The sequence below is a fragment of the Polypterus senegalus genome, chromosome 7 (genome assembly GCF_016835505.1).
Source record: "Polypterus senegalus isolate Bchr_013 chromosome 7, ASM1683550v1, whole genome shotgun sequence".
In the NCBI taxonomy this organism is placed as follows: Eukaryota; Metazoa; Chordata; class Cladistia; order Polypteriformes; family Polypteridae; genus Polypterus; species Polypterus senegalus.
Genome location: NC_053160.1, coordinates 155,700,581 through 155,722,064, shown reverse-complemented (window position 1 = coordinate 155,722,064; position 21,484 = coordinate 155,700,581). Strand labels below are relative to the sequence as shown.

At 38.1% G+C, this 21,484-nt stretch overlaps 1 protein-coding gene across 2 annotated transcripts in view; it reads right to left on the bottom strand.

Annotated features, from left to right (window-relative positions):
• Positions 1 to 21,484, bottom strand: part of camk4 (calcium/calmodulin-dependent protein kinase IV) — a 327,338-nt gene that overhangs the window by 16,087 nt on the left and 289,767 nt on the right. For both annotated transcript variants that reach the window (XM_039759420.1, XM_039759421.1), the window contains one exon: positions 7,950 to 8,040. In XM_039759420.1, the coding sequence (XP_039615354.1) occupies positions 7,950 to 8,040 (91 nt within the window). The remainder of the gene's footprint in view (positions 1 to 7,949; positions 8,041 to 21,484) is intronic.

Below are 21,484 nucleotides of genomic sequence, written 5' to 3'. Positions count from 1 at the left end.
CAATAAACACATGTACATTCACCAACTCCCTCATGCATTCACAATAAACGGTCAGGAACTGTGAAAGACCCTCCAGATTTATAAGGCAGAGGATATTTCCTGGTGGTGATTGGCAGGTGGCCCTGCCTCTTGGGGGATCACCCACAAAACACATGGAACATAAAAGAGGCAGCTTATATACTTAGACAAAACCAAAAATAAAGAATGATGCACATAATCAAAATAAAAGAATAAGAAATGAACAAAAGAGACAAAACATGAACTTGAACCTTACCCTGGGGGTGGGGGGCAAGGGGGGGAACTGTGGCTAGTCACGATACTAACACAGCAACAAACTCAGAGAGAAGATAAAATAACAAAATAAACAACAAACACTCTAGGCTAGGGGTGCACAATGCATTTATCGCGGTTGACCAGTAGATCACAAAGGTAGTGCAGGTAGATCGTGTTGCATTCAAAAACATTTTTTTTTAAACGTCAGTGTATCATATATCCTCCCTATGGCATTTGCCACTTGATTGACATACAGGGCAGACAGTCTGAGATCTCTTCTCTTTTTACACACTGGTCATCCTGCACTCACGATCAAATGCGCAAGCTACTGCAAAACTCCGCTGTGATCTAGTTAGCTTTCCAATTTATATCGACTAAAGAAGGGAATTTAAAAAAAATTGTTTGGGGAGGGTATGGGCTGGATGTGGAATTGGAAGAGGATTTTTTTCTCACAATGTCACAATTGAAGTGCGTTTGTCTGATCTGTCAATCTATCATTGCTATTCCAAAGAAGGAAAATGTGGAAAGACATTTTTGAACTGTTCATAAAAACTACGAAACTGACGTCCTCCCAAAAAGCGAACTAAGAAAGAGAAAGGAGAGAGAACTAAAATCGCAGTTAATCGGACAGTCGTCATTTTTCACTCGGCTGAATTGAAAAGCTCCTTGACTGCATTATTCAGCTCTACTTATTTATGCGAATCAGCCTTTTCCCACATGATGATTATTAAATCCAAATACTGTACTGTAATTACCATAAATGTATTGAATTGTTATTGTGCGAAAAAGGTTATTCAGTTATGCAAGGTACGACAACATCCATTTTATGTATAAAGTATACGCAGTATATATATATATTGTCGGAGATGGCTGGGGTAGCGACCCGGCCGGGATACCTAGGAAGACCGGAGGAGGGCTGACGCCTTCCCCAGACCATGTGGGGGCGCCCCCGTGCCTTTGGAGCTCTGGACCATGGCACTTCTGCTATACCCGGAAGGGCCGGGGAGAAGAAGACTGTGGACACCCGGAGTGCTTCCGGGTACGCAGCCGGCACTTCCGCCACATTGGGGCGTGTCGGTGGGAGATTGACGGGAAGCACCTGGAGCACATCAGGGTGTGTATAAAAGGGGCCGCCTCCCTTCATACGATGGCTGGAGTCGGGAGTGTACTGGACGAGGTCTCTGGAGGAGGTGGCCTGAAGAGAGTCAGGCATTGGGAAGAGGCCAGGACTTTGGGGACTTACGGGGTTTGTGAGCACTTGAAATGTGTAAATATTGTACTGTATAATAAACGTGTTTTTGGGTGACATGAACGTGTCTGCCTGTCTGTGCCCGGGCCAGTCTCCACAATATATATATATATATATATAATTTTTAATATAGGTAGATAATTTTAACCTGGTCATTTTAAAAGTAGCTCGCAAGCCGAATAAAGTGTGGGCACCCCTGGTCTAGGCCCTCTGGGCCTGCGTGTATGGCTGTCAGATAAGGTGACTGGTTCACTCACATACTTTAATTACTGCACATAATTACCTTCATCATCTCCTGACCTGCCTTCATATGTACCTTTTAAGCTGACAGTATAGGTTTTACAAGATAAAGAGGGCAGAATATGCTTTTCTGTATTATTGTGTATCATTGGCCTTGAAGTTGGTAAAAAAATGTATGTGGGTTCTAGTAGCATATAATGTCAAACATTAAGTTGCCAGTTATGAAAAAGTTTTGCTCTTTAGTAAAATCGGTCCATGAAATGTCCTAATTAATGTCTGTTTATTGATATATCCTGTCAAACTGTCTTTACATAATAAAAAGTTGATCACAAAAAAACCAATAATGTTCATGGTTTAAAAACTTTGAGACAGAACAGCCCTGCATAACATATGAGTGGTGATCAAAAACTTTTGAGATTGACGTATTAAGAGAAACACCAGTAAAACCAAACAAGCTTTATTTTCGATATAATCACTATTATACTTTTACAATGTTTTAATATTTTGTTTGAGCGGCATAGAAAAGATATGATGTTTCTTATGCAACCAGCCTTCTGTAGTAGACTTGACATCTCCATCACTGGCATAGTTCCACCAATGGAGTAACCTTCAAGACTGGGGAACAACTGGTAGACACACAGGGCCAGGTCTGACAGGTGTGGCATCTCTTCTAATTAACTGGTTTTCAGAGAAAAGCTTTTGAAACCCATGCAGCACGAGCAGAAGCAGTGTTATGAAACAGATAGGGCTTTTACCTGATTGGCTGCTCTACAAGCCAGGCCAAATCATGAAGTCAATATGGTATACACTCACTATTAAAAATTACAACCTTACCAGTTCTAAGCTGGACCCTCGATTATTTTGGTGTCAGAGAATGTTATACCTGATGACAAAGATGCATAAGCGAAGACTATTTAAAAATAAGTAGATGGACATGACAGGGCTCATATGCTATGAACACGGTGGGCTTGAAACCAAATGTAACTTCAAACCTAATGATCAAAGCCCAATAAATAAAATGAAGTCAAACTTGAATGTGAAATGCTAAAATCTTCAATCTTTCAATTCAAAAAACACCTAGAAATGCTACTTATCTGTAATTTTGGATGGTGTATAACACACAAAGCCAGCTTATAAAGTTCATATTTATTATGTTAAAGGCTTTACCTTCTTACACTATGCATCCTAGTAACAATCCATAGTGATATGGTAACCAAATGATAAAACAACAGTGCCTACGAAAAACAAAATGTGAACTAAAACTGAATTCTTACAAGAAAAAAAAATAATGGAAAAAAATCATACTAAATTATTTCCTGATATTCAAAAACAACAGTGAGCCATATTTTCAGATCAGAAAAAAAATATTAAAGGCAGAAAAAAATCATACAACATACAGTATGCCAAATCACTCCAAAGAATCGCCAATCTTCAATCATTTTCATTTCTGTTTGGATTCACAGTGATTAATCCAAGTTTCATCCCCCATTTACATTACCGTTATTAAATTCTTCAAATCAGAATGAAACTGCTCCTAATTCTCCTTGAAACTTCACATGCAGCGATGCCTCATTTCAGGAGACAACATTCTAGTCACCCAGCATATACAGCCCTTCCCATGTTTAATTGTTCATAAAGTGCAGATTCAACTGACATATGATTACTACAATTTGTATAGTGTCTCCTACACCATGCATTGTCACTCTGCAATTCTCAATTACAATTTGCACCATGTTAGCAAAATGCTCTGTTATCGATGTTGAAGATTAGCTAGACCTTTAATCATCTTGAAAAAATGTACTGCTCCAATGGATTTTTCTTGAGTGTGGCATGTGAAGACTGCTGGTCATGGCAGATGTTAAATAGGCAAGAAGGAATATCTGAAGGTGTTGTCACACACGTGCGAGTGGGAGGCAGCTGAAGGGCTTATATAATCATAACAACTTGTCAGACCAGGGAGAGGAGGGGTGCACTGACTCTTTTTCTCAGTTCCCTACAGACTGTTCCCGGGAAATCCTGCCAGGTGCCGAAGCCCAGAGGAAAACATTTCCGGTCCCGGCCCCAAGGGTGACATCACTTCCAGCCCCGGACCTGAGGGTGACATCACTTCCAGTCCCCGTTTGAGGGAAACATCACTTCCGGTCAACTCTCCATAAAAGCCGCTCCCCTTCATCTGGTCATCACTTCTGTCCTGGACTTTCCAGCGTCTGGTGGACAAAGTGCTCCGGACTACTTCTGTGGACAACCCACAAAACACAAAGAACACATCACCTGCAATTTAAATACATACTGCCACAGATTCATGCCAGGGGATCGTCTGGTATGTATATCACCCTGTGAGAAGAGGGAGAATTATCACTAACTCTCTTGTCTCCTTTTATCCTAACAACTTTGAGAAAAACACCCCTTGAGGGCAACAAAGCCTAAGAAGCTCCATCCCTTCCTGTTCATCCGGTATATGAGGGAGATGTTCCCGGAAAGTGGCATTTGATTTGGAGCTGACAAAGTTAGACATAAAGTCTGTTGGAACACCACCAGAGTGGCTTAGATGGCAACAAGCAGCAATCTTAACAGCATTATAACCCCCAGGCAAAGCAGTGCACTGGGACCCCAGTTTTGATAGCAAAACAAAAACATACATTGACATCAGAAATATTGTGAGGCCCTATGTGCCTGGGGTCCTCGGCCAGTGCTCATTGTGGCCATACATTAAGACGGCCCTGAATAATACTTTATGAAAAGCAAAATGTTTTAGCTCACATGAATCTATTATGCATCAAGGAAAATATTTCTGCACTACACACCAACTGACAAATTTTAACCAGTGATCATACAATGTGTGATGACAATGTCATTGTTTTGGGATATCAAGACATCTGTGTTTGAACTGAAGGTGAAACAAAGCTGAGCCATGCAGCAGGATGCTGATCAAAGCACATATGCATACTCACACCAAAATGTTTGAGGAACTTAATAGTTTTGAAATGGACCTAAATCCACTGAAAAATAAGCAGATCATGTATGAAAACTCACAAATGTCACAGAGTTGAGGCATTTCTGCTATAAGGAGTAGGTTCAAAATTCCTTCATTAAGGTATGAGAGACCAATTACTGTTTAGTGACAGTGGGTGTTGAATAACTTTCTCTAGTAAATGAATTAAATATGCATTTTAATTTGTTATGCTATTAGATTTTAAGACTGATGTCATTCATTCTAAACAATATACAAGAAAAAGCACCAACTCAGACAGAAGCAAATACTTTTTCACAGCACTAGCTGTCCCTACTATGACACACCGATCATAAACCACTTTACATATTAAATTATTAACAACACTGCAGTAAATACCATTCATCCACTAATTTGCATACTTATTTCCCATCATCTGTGGTATATGTGAATGATGTAATAAATTAATATAATTCAATCAAATATGAAACATTAATTTATGAAAAAGCAGACTATTCAGGTTGAATACATATTTTAATCTTAAAAAGGAAAACAAAAAGCAGGGGGCCTGAACATTTTGCTTAGTGCCAGACTGGAGAGTGAAAATTCACGTCTCTCTCCTCCTCTTTTCTAGTAAGCGCAATAAGCAAAGTTGAGTGGGTGGTAATAAAAATCAATCAAATCCCTGGCAGCATCATCCTAGAGCTGAAAACATGCTCCCCAATTCATATTACATTTAATGCATTTCTAATTTTATGATGAGTAGTGGTTGCCATTGGATACCGACAATGGAAACGAACCGTGAAGCTCCACTAAAGATGTGTTCAGGTATTCTTCAAAAACATGCACATGTGAAATTCTTAGTATTTTTGTAACTCAAACCAAACTTTCTTTCTCTCTCTTTTTGTTTCTGACTTTTTGTACTTTATAATCTGAAGTGCCGCCAAGATGTACAAATTGTTCAGCAATACATTCCAAGCTGGCATGGCAGTAGAACTTCTATCTCTGTAGTAATAAGTCTGCCTTTCTTTTAAAGTTAAAGTGCATTGCAGAAATACTTAGACTCTGTTAGAATCTTCAAATGTAGATGGATCTTGAATGATATGCATCTTACTCCAATCTGAATTTGTAATATATATTTACACAGTTAAAAGAAAAACAAGTAAATTTACATAGTTACTTGTTGTTTATTCTTTTTTATATTATAATCATTTGAGCAACCAAAAAAATGAGCCATTTGTCAGCAGACACATTACTTAAATATTTCTTTATGTTCTTTATGTAAGGATTCTGAATACCGTGCTCTGATGGATATACATGCATAATTTGGCTATTTTTTGCCCATCAATCTACAAAAAGTAACCTATAAGGTCAAAGTGAAAATTTTTTTAGAAAGGTGTATAGTACTAGGGTGTTGTACCGTGTTCGCCATTACGAATCTAATGAAAAGTCAAGCAAAATAACACCTTTTATTGGCTAACTAAAAAGATTACAATATGCAAGCTTTTGAGGCAACTTAGACCCCTTCTGTGTACAAATTTATTTAAAATCAAAAACTGAAAACTCTAATTTCTATAAGTATCCAGATCCTTGCTGTGGCACTCCAGTTTGTGGTCAAATGCATTCTATTTGTTTTAATTGTCCTTGAGATGTTTTAGAACATAATGGGAGTCCACCAGTGGTATACTAAATTTACCTGGGAACCTGTTACTCAAAATGTGCCATACTAAGGCCCATCTAGAGTTCAACACAAAGCAAGAGAATACATTTGAGGCATCTGGATTTTAAATTAAATCAAATATGAGCTTTGTGACTATGTGTGGCTCAACACTAAGAAACACTTCCATTTCAGTGACAATGTTGGGCTTATAGGAATTATTCTCATCAGCTAGTGTGTGACAAATGAAAGGCAATAAGGTTTGAAGAAAACATAGGTCTCATTATGTTGTGTCATGTTTAGTTAAAGAATTAGGCCTGAACACCATTATTATCTGTTTTACTGGTTGAATATTTCTAAGGAACACTGTAGCAAGTGAGCTAATTAGGAAATTGGATCATTTTAGTTGTTCGTTTTAACTTGCACACTCCCTCTAGCAGTAGCTAACAGATAAACTGCATTAGTGACAAGCAGATAGACAAATAGGAAGAATGACGTTTTTATATATATGATAAGCTATAGACCATACACAGCTCAAATAGGCAGCATTTAACATGTAAACCAACAAGATAGCCTCCATGCCATCTCAAAAAGGGAGTTGCATTATCTGAACAAATGACAGAGGTGCTGTAGGAGTTGGAGTATTTTGTGAGTAATAAAATTGCCACTGGCCCAGGACACGCCTTTAGTGATTTGAAATAAAAGTTACTTTCTTTCACATGCAAAGACAGTCTCCTTTTACAGGTAAGGATTTTCTTGGGGATGAATAATTAGGATAGATTTAGGATTAGAGTAACTGCAGCAATTCATCCATCCATCCATCATCCAACCCGCTATATCCTAACTACAAGGTCACGGGGGTCTGCTGGAGCCAATCCCAGGGTGCAAGGCAGGAAACAAACCCCGAGCAGGGCACCAGCCCACTGCAGGGTGCGCACACACACACCCACCACCCACACACCAAGCACACACTAGGGACAATTTAGGATCGCCAATGCACCTAACCTGCATGTCTTTGGACTGTGGGAGGAAACCGGAGTACCCAGATGAAACCCACGCAGACACGGGGAGAAGAAGCAAACTCATGCAACCCGGGTCTCCTAACTGCGAGGCAGCAGTGCTACCCACCACACCACCCTGCAGCAATTCAATGAAAGATAAATAAATTAAATATTTTGCTGATGATACAACCTGCCACTTTCATCTTTCATGCTGATACTAAAGTGTCTAGCAAGGATTTTAGACTGATTCAAAAGGAAATTTTTTTTTCCTCATGAGTCCCAAGATGAAAGTGGAAAACTGTGACATTTTTATACAAATGCTCATTCCAGCCATTTTAGGAATCTTAGTTGAGGAATTTCTGAAGGGTTTTATGGCAATGATAAGGAAGCATCTATCAAGGCATTAAACCTGTTAAAACAATTATATTAATTAGTAATCATATCATTTATGAAAGAAAGTTGGCAGCACTTTAAATAATGTCTTTAAAGAGTCTTTAAACTCTTTAAATACACCACGCCCCCACCAGCCCACATACATACTTTGTATTCGACATTCCCTCCTGTAATGCCAATGCATACCTATTTTGAGTGGTGCATCGGGCGCAGGGGTGGCATAGAGAAGGTTCTCAGGCTTCAGGTCCCGATGGACAACACCGTTCTCATGCAGGTACTGTTCAAAGACAAAAGAAAGACAACTTAGTACTACAACAACAATGACATTTATTTATATTGCACATTTTCATACAAACAATGTAGCTCAAAATGCCTACAAGACGTCAAATAGAAAGTTACATGAAAAAACAATTAAGGTTAGGCGATGATATTAAAGAATAAGTAACAAAAAAAGGTAAGGTCAGATGGCTAGGAGGACAGAAAAAACAAAAAAACTTAGTTTAGGCTGAAGAAAAAGTGTCCCTACACAGCTGGTTAATCTCAAACTTATACAGTATCAGCACACAATCTCTGTGAAACAGGGGTCATAATAAAAGTTTGCCTTGGAGGGAAAAAAAAAAAAAAAAAAAAAAAAGCAAACAAAAAAAGAAAACAATATGACTAGCAAAACGTATAACAGAGACTACATTTATAAAACAATAAACTCTCTGTGCTTGGTTCTGAGGCCTTGTGGTGCTGCTTTACATTGCCATAATTTTACTATAAAAGAATTGCTTGGTTAGCTAGGGTGGACATGGAAGCCATATTCAAAAGGCAGAGATGTCCCTGAGATGTAGAGAGTGGACAAGGTGCCAGTAGAGATCTGCTGAACAGTGAACCAATATGGATAGGCTAGACAGGATGTTTGGATGGATGGGTTATGTTAACACACAATTAAGTTGGGCAGAGTACCTAGATGTATAGAGTGGGCAGGGCATCAATATGGATTGACTTATGGCAAGAAAGAGGAATAACACAGATAACACTGACATGATACCTCGTATGTATAGGCTGGACAAATGTATAAGGTTGAGGGGACAGTGGACGGCATGCAAATGTCTAGGCTGGACAAGTACCCACATATTTAGACTACACTGAGTGGGAAAGCTATGGGAACTGTAAAAGAGGGGGATACAAAAGGTGAAGGTGTATCAGTAAGAATCAACTACAGTTTTTAAGAAACTAAGGGGCTCTGCCCCCTGCTCGCTTCGCTCGCCAACCCCTGTTTTTGGTTTTCTGGATACACACTTTTAAGATTTTTTTTTTTGAATTGTTGCTATTTCATTAGTTTCACTTTTATTTCAGAACTTCTGTAAAAACAATATTTGGAATCTTTCGATTCCCAATATGCTGAGTCTTTTAAATGTGGTCAGTGAAACATGTCTTTAAAGACAAAACAATCTAAATCATTAGCAGTTAATAATTTTTTTTGCAAAGTAACCAATAAATGCATGTGAGGTAAATCCTTTTTTTGAAATTCTCTGACTTAAACTTCAAAGCCTTATAATATTTCCATACTTCTGACATATCACTTATGTCCATATATTCGATCTCTATTCGCCTTTTTGTTATTTCTCCAAGTAATAATTCCTTTTTGTTTGCACTAATGCAATGTTTACTTTCTTTATTTCGACATTGTCGTTTTTTTCTGCTTTCATATTCTGTATCTTGCTCTGCATTTGTTTCGCGCCTACCTTTTTTTGAGTCTTTTGAATTCCAGTTTTCATTATCTCTAATCTGCTCTGCATGTGTTTGTCCCCCTTGTTTTTTAACCTCTTTATGATGTTTTACTTTGTTTTCTACTCTGTCTTTTATTTCTGACCTCGCTTTGTCCTGCTCTTATTTCAATGACACCTGGTCCGTGGTGATTATTTTCCCCTTTTTCTAGTAATAATTTCCGTTTGTTTGCGCAACTGTGATCTTTACTTCCTTTTTTTATACTTTCTAATTTTCCTACTTTCATATTCTTTAACTTTCTCCACATGTGTATCGCGCCGTTTTTTTTTTTTGAGCCTTTCGAATTCCACTGCTTTCATAATCTCTAACCTGCTCTGCATGTGTATAGTGCCAACGTTTGTGAACATTTTTATGAAGTTCTACTTTGTCTTTTACTCTCTCTGTCTTTTAATTCTGAGCCCAATTGGACTTGCTTTTTTTCAATTCCACTTGTTCCGGGCTGATTATTACTTTCCTTATTTTCTGAATTTGCACCTAGATTATTCTTTTTCTTTTTTCTATACAACGCTTTTGAGTCTCTTTTCTCCGCGCTGCTTTCTTTTTTGCTTAGTCGTCTACGTTTCATTTATAACGTATTGTCCTTATACGCTTTATATGCACTGAGAGCCCTGGATCTGTGTGTGCAGCCTTTACACGACTGAGTGTTTTGCTGCCCGTGGTCTTATTTGATATTGGTTGTAAGTAGGGCATGTCCTGCAAGAATCTCATGCTCTGCGTCCCCGCGAGACGTTCCTGGGTCAATCTCTTGGCACAAAGTCTCACGTTTAAGGTTCTCGCGAAACACTCCGTGGCCAATCTCTTTCATCTCGCGGGACTTTTAAGTGTCTTCCATGATCTTCACATGAAGATCATGTCTCGTCTCCCTAGTGTTTCTCTCCAAGGTTTTTTTTATAATAGAAAGAAAAGAAAATAGAAACACCAAAAAGACAGATAAAGGTGACTATCAAGTTATCATAGACCTGCCTCATCACAGTTGCACAGAATACCAGGGGTATCTAAATGGTTAGGATGGACATTGTAGGTAATATTGATGAGGTGAACAGGGAGCCTGAATAGAATAAATGGGAAGGGCTAGAAACAGTTCCCATATCGAAAAGCTGGGCAGAGAATATCAATGTATCGCTGAGATATACATATGTATACATATCCAGTAGTTAAAGTGGACAGGCAGCCTGTTTGTAGAGTGTACACAATTAATAGTCCTGAAAACACAACCAGATACTCCTACCAAGGTACATTCCATATATGGCTATGCTGTGGAAGGTGTCTACATAAATCTGGGTAGTGTACACAAATGCATAAGCTGGACAAGGTGACCATACACATCACATGGACAAATGAGAAAAAATAAATGGGTTGGAAAGGGTTCTCATATAGTTAAGGTGGGCAGGATATCCATATGAACAGACTGGACAGGGTATCCTATGGATAAGTTGAAGACAGATACCCAATGGATAAGTTGGACAGGGTTTCTGAATTGATAAGCCACACAAATGTACAGGGTGGACAGGGTCCATATACAGCTAAGATCTATTAGGATAGGTTGGGTAGGATAATAATGACAAGATGGACAGGAAGCCAATGATTATGGGACCCATATGGACAGGTTTGACAGTGTGCTTAGATGTATGTACAAGGCAGACAGCATACCCGTATAGATATGTTGGGCAGGTGTGTCTGTGACAAGTGCAAGAATGCATAAGGTATCCATTGCACCATTTTTTCATTTCCAACACTGTCTGCATAAAATATTCTCACATTGGCTACATAATAAGAAAAAATAATGACAGTTTTTAATGTTTATAAACAGTGCATCAAAAGTCCAAAAAAGTTAAATGGCTGATAATTCATGATCTTCCTCATTGTGCATTTCCTATGCAATACAATTTAAATAGTTTAAAAGTTTTTGACATTTTAAGTTTTCCCCATAAGTCACAAAGAAAGCTGATCAGTCAACACAAATGCATCTTCCATTCATCAGCCAGGACGGGATGTTCTGAAACTGCCTGCTCTTCAAATCCTTAAGCGCATCAGTGACTGTGGATATCATAATGGAAAAGCAGTCATAAACTAAGAAGGACTGGCACTTATACTGACATTTTTGTGTTATCAACAGGGAGCACTTCAAATTCATTCACATCAGCACTACTGTCAAAGAGCTGGAAGTTGGCTGGAACAAGAGTGTTTCTATTTTTACAGTTCCAAGGACCTCCAGTGAGGAGTTGTCTATTCACTTCATACCTGCACATGCCTTCCTTTAGATGTCCCTGCTTTATTTCCACATCCCTTAAGATGTTTATTAAGTTATTGGAACATTAGAACAATCTAGATGAGATCCACTTAATTTTTCCAAAATAACATCAAGTCTAGTTATGAAAGTACTTAAAAGTCTTAAGTCAACCATAATACTTGGTAATTTATTCTTTGTCTGTGGTTCACTGTATAAAGAAAACTTCCTAATGTTTGTGCAAAATTTATCCTTAACAAGTTTCCAACCGTGTCCCTGTGCCCTTGATAAACTCATTTCATAACCCACTGTAATAATTTCCTTCATAATTTAAAACACTTCAATCATGTCTCCCCTTAATCCTCCTTTGCTTAAACTGAAAATGCACAGCTGTTTTAAGTTTTCCTCATAATTCATTCCCCGTGGCCCTGGAATCAGCCTAGTCAGTCTTTTTTGGACTTGTCCAGAAGTACTATGTCCTTTATGTAGCCTGGAGACCAAAACTGTACACAGTATTCCAAATGAGGCCTCACCAGTGTGTTATAAAGCTTGAGCTTAACCTCTATTGACTTGCACTCTTTACATCATGATATATAACGTGACAATCTGTTAGCCTTCTTAATGGCAATTGATGGTGTCAAGTCCACTACGACTCCTAAATAATTTTCATAAGGTGTACTTTTGATTTCAGACCTCCCATTGTGTTAAACCTAACATTTTTACTTCTTATGTGAAGTACTTTACATTTACTTACATTAAATTTTATCTGCCACAACTCTGCCCAAGTTTGTATGCTATCAAACACCCTCTGTAATGATTTAACCGATTCTAGATTATCTGCCAATCCACTTAGCTTGTACTTCTGAGGTTGATCTACTGAAGTACTGGCACTGTCCAAACTGTTTCCTGCCTTGTGCCCTGTGCTACCAGAGTGAGCTCTAGCTCTGCTACCACCCTGAACTGGATTAAGTGGGTTGGAGAATGTCATGTAGTGTAATTTGCCTGGGTATATTCTGTTTTTCACTAGTAGATAATCTGGCCATTCACACAGTACCCAGTAGCCTTTCAGTGCTGACTAAATTTTGCCAGTAGAGGGGGCCAAACACTCAACACAGATAGTGCTTGTTTACTAAACTTAAGAAATATTTAATCAATTAAGATAATTAATTTTATGAAAATTGGTACTGTTGCCTCATTAGCTTAATGGATCATTTTTTGTATTTATTTGACTACTCAGTAACAATCTTAGTAATAAATTTGTATTTAATGTTGAATTAATCAGCTGTAACAATAACAAAGTATTGCAGCCAAATAGCAGAATAATAAAAGAAGAATAGAAAAAAATAAATAGCCTCCATAAATACTCTGAAATGTAAAGCCTCACTGATTGATTAATATATGGTAGCTTTGTCAGTAATTATGTTTTTTAGCATAGCAGTGAGAATATAATAAAAAATAAGTCCAACATTATAGAGTACCTTTCAATGCAAGTATTGCATTAGCACAGTTTATAAATCCTTTAATATTTATAATAATAATTTTCAAATGTTAGATATCCATGTTTCCTTGTCCATTTCTGTTTTTGCACATGCTTCCACCTGCCATAAGGTGGCACTTACTGAGACATCACCGCAGGCAAATTACAGTGCAACTCAGTTCTTCTCAGTTTCCTGAATTTTGTCTTTTTTGGACTATTGGTCACACAATTTCAACCATACATTTTCTATCTAATTCCGATTTGCTGAAGGTACTGTAACTGATCTATGTATTACATATTTTACCTGAATCTGACCACTACTCTGTTTGTCCCTCCACCTCCTCATTTAGCTCAACTGGTTTCTTACCTTTCACTTGATGTTAATTTTTTTACATCCTCCACGCCATCTGATTCATAGTATCAAATCTGTTATTTTAAACACGTTACTAATAACTCTTGTTTTTCAGTATTGATATAACCACTTCGCTCCCACAGTTGTACAATCTAGAAGAAACAGTGAGTATGTGCAAAGGGGTGAAAACATGGCATATTCTAAAGTGATTTATTTCTATAGAGGATGTCACATTTTACCATCATGGTGGTTTTCAATTTTACATTCAGTATTAATTAGATAGATATTATTAGTATTGTCCTGTTTATAAGGTATTTCCTATTTCACATACACTTGCATGACAATTCTGCAAGTACACAAATAAGATGAGGCCTCTTTGTTCCCATCAGAATAGTACATATGTAGTTATCTCACATTAATTTTCCAGATCCTAAAATAACAATAATAAAAATGAATTGATAGATACAAATAAAAGGAACTGTATCAGATAGAGAGACCGATCGATAGATAGACAGACAGACAACCAAGAAATGATGGCACTGTTTTCTTAGCTCATTACAAGAATAAAACCCTCACTTGCAACTCCCCGGAGTGTCCATGTGATCTTATCAAGTAGCACCCGAGCTGGTAATGGGAGGTAAACAATTACACGTCTCCAGGGCCTCTAGGACTTTGAATCCTGTATGGCTATGTTGCCAAGTAACGGAACTCAGATTTATCTTGCAGATGCATTATACTGTAATGCAGAAAAAGCTGGACTGAAACAAGTCATTTCCTGATAATTTAATAGCAAAACTTAATATGGGCCAGAAATGAGACACTTGTGCGGTGCCCAATTCCCATTAAGCGGGAAATGTTGCTGTACTAATAACGTAATACAAGCCTGCAAGTGATACTCTACCCACTGGAAACATGACATGTGGCATGGAGTAAAGAAATCAGTAGAGAAATATACTGAAGAGCTAATACATAAACATGTCAAAGACCTCCTCTACCAAAATGACAAGCCCAGAAGGCTCCCCGACAATGAATAACCTATACCAGGGGTTCCTAAACTTATTTAAACTGAGGCCCCAGCAAAACGTTGCACCATCTAGTCAGGGCCCCAAACTAATATAAATCAAAAGTAGACTATGGTCTTGGATTCTCTGTCACTGCTAACAGTAGTCACACAGCATAATTTTGGATAATTGCAGATTTATTAATCAAAGTTAATGCTTAACTACAGCAAAGTATCAACACATATGTGCTCAAAGGTTGTGTGAAATCTCGTTGCTAGGGGTTCTCAACTGTTTTCCTGGGCATCCCCCTCCAGAAATTGAATATTTTGTGCTGAACTAATATTAGGCACGAATAGCTAAAGGTGATGTCTCCTCAATTCCCCATCCTTAATATTGCACTTGGGGATTTTAACAAGTGATTAGTTTTTTGCAGTTGTGTGTCTTTTAATTTCTCTTATGCAAGACACATCCTTTATAATGAATTATTATAATTTTTCTAAATTTAAGAACAGTACTTTGTTAAGGAATAAAAAGGCTAACATTTCTATACTTTTATTTACAAAAATTATACATATACATATGAATTCAGATTAAAAGAAGCATTCACAAGTTACATACTACTTCAGGTCAAAAAAGGACCAAAATAAATTAAAAGTCAATTTTTAAAGCTGAGTCTGCTTCTTGGCTACTCAGTTTTACTTTTGGGTTCTCGTTGCTCCTGTATGTATTGTTTAAGGAAGGATGACGTTTTTTTTAAAGATTGACAATTGTGTCTGAAATAAAAGCTTTCAACTGTTGGTTAAAATTAGTAAACACTACAATTTTATTATTAATAATTGTTAACATTTGTCTTTGTTCCTAATTGTATAGATTTCTGCATTACTCTGGCAACTTGTACAACTGGTTTAAAACTAACGGTACACCAAAAACATTTACCAAAACTAAAAAGAGTGTAATGTTTGTAGATTAGACCAGAGAGAGCTTTGATGTGTGGTTTCTGGGCTGCCTTGCCTTAGGCACAGATCAGCTTAACAGGTGGGAAGCAAGAGGGTGGGGTTATGTAAGACCCTTGTGTACGTAGAGGGAGACTCTGAATTGGTGTGAGTGGTGGACACAGAAGAGACGAGGTAAGCAAAAAGTGAGTGAAGTCTCACTGCAGAAGCACTGTGAAAAGAAACAGCATTATACTGATTTAAAAACTATGTGAGATAATTTAAAGACAATCTTTAACATTTGGCTTCTTTTTCTGGCCAGTCTGAAAACCCTTGACCTATAGTACCACTTGCACAGAGTCTGATTTACTTCACAATGCACCTTTCAGTTACTCGTGTCGTAATGGAATGGGGCTACAAATGTACAAAATGTGAGGTAATTAAGGAAACAAGCTGGGATGGAAACCTCTGTGACAATGGTGACACTTCTTCCAGTGTGGCTGTGCATCTCATTGGACCACACCACTAAATGATAGTTGGTGGACAACTGGAGGTGAGCACTCTCCCTACAACCAAGTGACCCTCCTTGTTTTCAATATTTCTTTCATTTGTCATTATTTTTAAAATAACAAACATACTGAATTTATCCTAATAATAATCTGCAGTATATTCTGGTCCATAATGAAAGGGTAATGGGTCGCAGACTGATTTTTATTGGTTTAAAGTGGCACACATTGCACTTGATTACTCATACAGTGTGTCTAATCGACATGAACAAACCAGAGGTAGAAGTGTGAAGGACCTTGTGACTGTAGACAGTCATAAAAAGTTTTAAAAAAAGCAAGAACATTAAGAAGAGCTGTCAGGAGATGGGGCATGGTGGCAAACAGAAAACCTAGAACACAGTGCCTCCTCACTTCTGGTTTTTTGTACACACAAGCTGAATGGATCTTATTCATTCATTTTCTGAACCCACTTACTCCAAAACCTGGGTTTTGACATGCCTATTCCAGTAACACTGGATTCTGAGAAGGAACCAGCCAGCTCGTTCATCACATGGTACACTAACCCATACAACCACAAGAACTCACTAATCTCCGAATAACATAACATAACATTACATTCTCCAGCCTTCTTAGGTTAATTTAGAATTTAAAAACAGAGGGTGTCAAGAGCCTATCTTGGCAGCACTAGGTACAAGATTTGAAACATCCCTGTACTGGGCACACTCACACAATCACCCATATGGGCAATGGAGATGTGGGAGGAAAAACAGAATACAAAGATACCAGGAGAACATGCAAACTCCACACAAACAAAAATTAGGCACATGATTTGATCCTAGAGCACTGGATTCATGAGGTAGTAAAGCTTCGGGAATCCTTTACCGGGCTCCCCGGACATTTTTCATTCCCGAAACTGCTGTAATTCCAGGGACACCGGGAACGGCCAAGCTCGCATATATAGCGTGTAAAAGTGTAAAAATCGATCAAGAAATAACAGAGGTATAGTTGAAAACTGAAGACTTCATTGACATCTGTCAGACAACAGCTTTGAACAGCAACTTGAAAATGCAATGCGTCAGTCTCTTGCATCCGCATTATCTGTGCCAAGAAACTTGCCATCACAGAATGATGACAAGAAACTGGATGCATCAGTAAAAGCTGAAATGGCGGTGTTTCAGAACAACGGCAAGCACGGACATTGTTTAGAACAAGCATATCTGTATCTGATGACTGTGCTGCCTACTTCAGTGGAGGCAGAGCGTGCTTTCTCAGTGGCTGGTGTACTCTGCACAAAGTACGCTCTCATCTGAACGACCGCATGCTAGACACGTTATGCTTTCTACACTCTTATTACAGCAACTAACTAGATCGGGGTGCCCACAGTTTTTCAGCTTGTGAGCTACTTTTAAAATGACCAGGTCGAATTGATCCTTTCTTTAGTCGATATGAATTGGAAGGCTAACTAGATCACAGCAGGATGATCAGCGTGTTAGAAGAAAGGAGATCTCAGACTGGCCTCCCTGTATGTTAATCAAGTGGCAAATGCCATAGGGAGGATATATGATAGACTAACGTTTAAAAAAGTTTTTTTGGAATGCAACTCGATCTACCTGCACTACCTTTGTGATCTACCGGTCGATCGCGATCAACGTATTGGGCACCCCTGAACTAGATACATGTACTTATATGACAGCATGAACTGATTGTAGATAAGGTTAGTCTTTTATTGGTGTCAACATATTGCAGAAGTTTGATTAAAATTAAGTGTCAGTCGTTCTAAAACCCTTCACATGTGAGATGTCCATGCACTGTGTCATCCCCGGGAGCCCAGGATTCCCAGGAATGACATGTGGGATTCCCGAATTCCCAGGAATGGATAAACCCATCTGGGAATGGATTCCCTAGTAAAGCTATTCACTGTGTCCCTGCGCTGCCCATTTACAGTTGTCAGTTAGTTAGAAGGGGAGGTTATACAAATTCAATGAATACAAGGACTCTGGAGATGTGAGGCCGCAGTTATAACTGATGGCCCCTATACATGCAAAAATTTGACTTTATTATTTAAATAATTTATCTATCAGTATTTTGGCCTACTTGTACAAGTTAACTTGGAGTAAAGCCAATACACTGAACACAAGGAAGTAATACAGCTCGAGATAATGTAGTACTATTTTTAGTTTGCATATTCATATTTCAGGGCGGCACGGTGGCGCAGTGGTATCGCTGCTGCCTCGCAGTTAGGAGACCCAGGTTCACTTCCCGGGTCCTCCCTGCGTGGAGTTTGCATGTTCTCCCCGTGTCTGCGTGGGTTTCCTCCAACAATCCAAAGACATACAGGTTAGGTGGATTGGAGATTCTAAATTGGCCCTAGTGTGTGCTTAGTGTGTGTGTCCTGCGGTGGGTTGGCACCCTGCCTGGGTGCATTTTGTACAGTTTAAATGCTTCACACATACACAAAAGGCAACAAATTTACTGATTGCTACAGTTTTGTGATAAATGCCGTGGCCGGCGGTGTTAACAACTCCTTAAGGATTGTCGGTTTTGCGTAAAACGTCTATGCTGTGTGTGTGCTTGGTGCACATAAACAGCTACATCATTTTCATTTCTGTCATCTTAACGCTGACAGAGATAATTTTGTAAACAATGTGAAAATGCTGTTGTGGACAGAGACTGTTTTTGTTTTAAAATGGCATTTTTAAATAAAAACTACGGGGGTTCGCCCCCTGCTCACTTTGCTCGCCAGCCAACCTGCCTGCACTATGCGTCAGCAACTTCGCATCTCTGCCACTCGCGAATGTGGATTTCACTTTAATCTAACAACAAAACTTTTAATTCTCGCGGATAGGCCTCTTCATTGGGAAGAAACATTACTTTTCACTGATGGCAACACGAATTAGATGATCTACAAGTCTCAGACTTAAATTTTAAATCCGAACAATATATTCAATCTCTTTTCAATGTTCCGTTACTTCACCGAGTAATAATTTCCGTTTGTTTGTGCTAATGAGATATTTACTATCATTTTTTTCAGACTTATGAATTTTCGTACTTCCATTATCTCTAACCTGCTCTGCATGTGTACTGCACCAATGTTTTTGAATTCTTTACAAAGTTCTACTTTGTCATCTACTATTTGTGTTTTATTTCTGGCCCCAGGTGTGGTTAAATCTCTTGGCACAAAGTCTCTTCTCGCGGGATGTTAAAGTGTCTCTCTAAGAAAGTCACGTCTCGTCTCTCTTCCCAAGATTTTTTATTATAATAGACAGACACAGTAGTGTGGACGTGCTGTAGCCATAGGGTTAAAATAAAAAGAATTACGTCTGTGAAAAAACATAGCAAAGGAGGTTATGCATGTTTAATTCCATCATTAGTTGTTTTCTATGTAAACTATTAACTATGTTAATTTTCATTGCATCCAAGTGGGATCTCGCAACTAATTAGCTACCAGCAAACACCAAGAAAATAAGTAGACAACATTCCACCATTGTTACTTTAGGTAAATGTAAATGGCTGAGGAGTTGGAGTGAATCCAGTTCTCCATCTCACAGCATGACACAGGCATTGCAAATTGCACACATTATTCTCTAGTCAGGCTATTAAAGATATATCCAGATCATGACCCACCTACTTCACTGAGTCCTGTGTTTTGGGGCAGGATTTGAACTCATAACCTCAAAGTTTGAAGTTCTAGGTCCAAAACATTAATGGGTATAACATACTAATATAATATAATAATACTAATAATATTAACCCTTAGCCTACAATTACTGTATACAGAAAAGCACTTCCTTACATACTGTAGCACTTCTGATCCACCTGATTAACCACTAAAACTGATGCTCATTGTCTTATGGAATTTCAGATAATGCACCTAGTCTGATCATTAAAAGAAAGAACAAATGGTAACTGAAAAGCTTAAAGCCCACACTGACACAACAGCTTGTAAGACAACAAAACCAAGAGCATTTCACCAAGTGCATCTCATCCACATCGCACCTGAATGGATGCAAAGTAACCTTCAAGGAAAGTGTGTAAAAACTCAACAAACAACTCAAGACTCCATCACTGAACAAAGCAATGCCTCATCAACTTCACAGTCATATGCAAATGGAATATATATGTGTGTGAATATTGAAAAACTCCTCCTGCATAATTCACAGATACAGTCCAGTATGAAGGATGCCTTTCCAGTTGAAGACTACTTAATGCCATAATCACTTTGCTTTCATTCTACATTTACAGCAGGAAAATGATTAATTTACCTTAAGATATTACAAGATATTGCTGCACAGCAAAGTGGAAAAATAGAAATTAAATAATTTTATTCTATATTAACACATGCAGAATTACTAATAATACAATGAATTAACACACAACAGAGTCAATAAATAAGATACATTTTATATTATGGATTCATTCTTACATGTCTGGACACATATTCTTGTAGAATTATGCCACATACATACAGTATTCCCAGGCAGCAAGATAAACTAAACAGACATTTGCAGCTGCGAGTTGTAGTTCATAGTAGATTAAAAAAAAATGAGCATAATTAACTCACATACACCACAGTGTGAAAACAGTGAGCAACTCCTTCATGACAAAAACACTTTATCTGTTTTTGTTTGGTGTCAACAACATTATCTTTTTGTACTTCAATCAAAGCTTACAAAAATCTACTTTGTGCTAATAGGAAATAGTTCCAACGCAGTAACATATTTCAAAACTAAAAACAAACAGATTCTGATGTTTAATGCCAGGATTTTATCAAAAAACTCCTATTGTCAGTCTCCAACTTTCACACTGAGAACTCCTTTTTGATTCTTTCAGTCCCTTAGTTTTACTAGCATCACCTTCTAAGTTGTGTAATGCCAAGGTCATTCTGCTACTAAATCTCCTCATTATGACCCCTTAATGCTATAAATACTGTATATCATTGAAACACTTATTTGCAACTTTTAAGTGCTAGGGCCACACTGGCATATCCTGTTCTTGGCTGTTCTATGCAACAGTTGTACAGAAAATTGTGTGCAATAGGAAACTACAAGAACAAACAAGAAATGTGTCGGGGAATCAAAGGGATAAGAAGAGAAGCTACAGTAAGAGTACCATGAACTAGAAGTAATAAATGAGTTGCCAGAGTGATCAAACAAGCACCTACAAAAAGGAGACGACAATATGACCAAGCCATTAGAAAGTAAAGGACAGGATGGGCCAATCTGAACATGGCCAACAGATGGCTAATAATAAGAGATGGTAGTGCAACTATTTAGCTAAATGGGTAAAGTAGGATATCCCAATGTGAACATGAATTTTGAGACCCAAGAAATGGAGGTTAGCATTATTGGTCAATCAAGATCATATACAGCACTGCATAGCAAAAGAAATTATGTCACCTGCCTGAATATGTGCAACAGATTAAATATTTGCAAAACAATACTAGTTTGTGT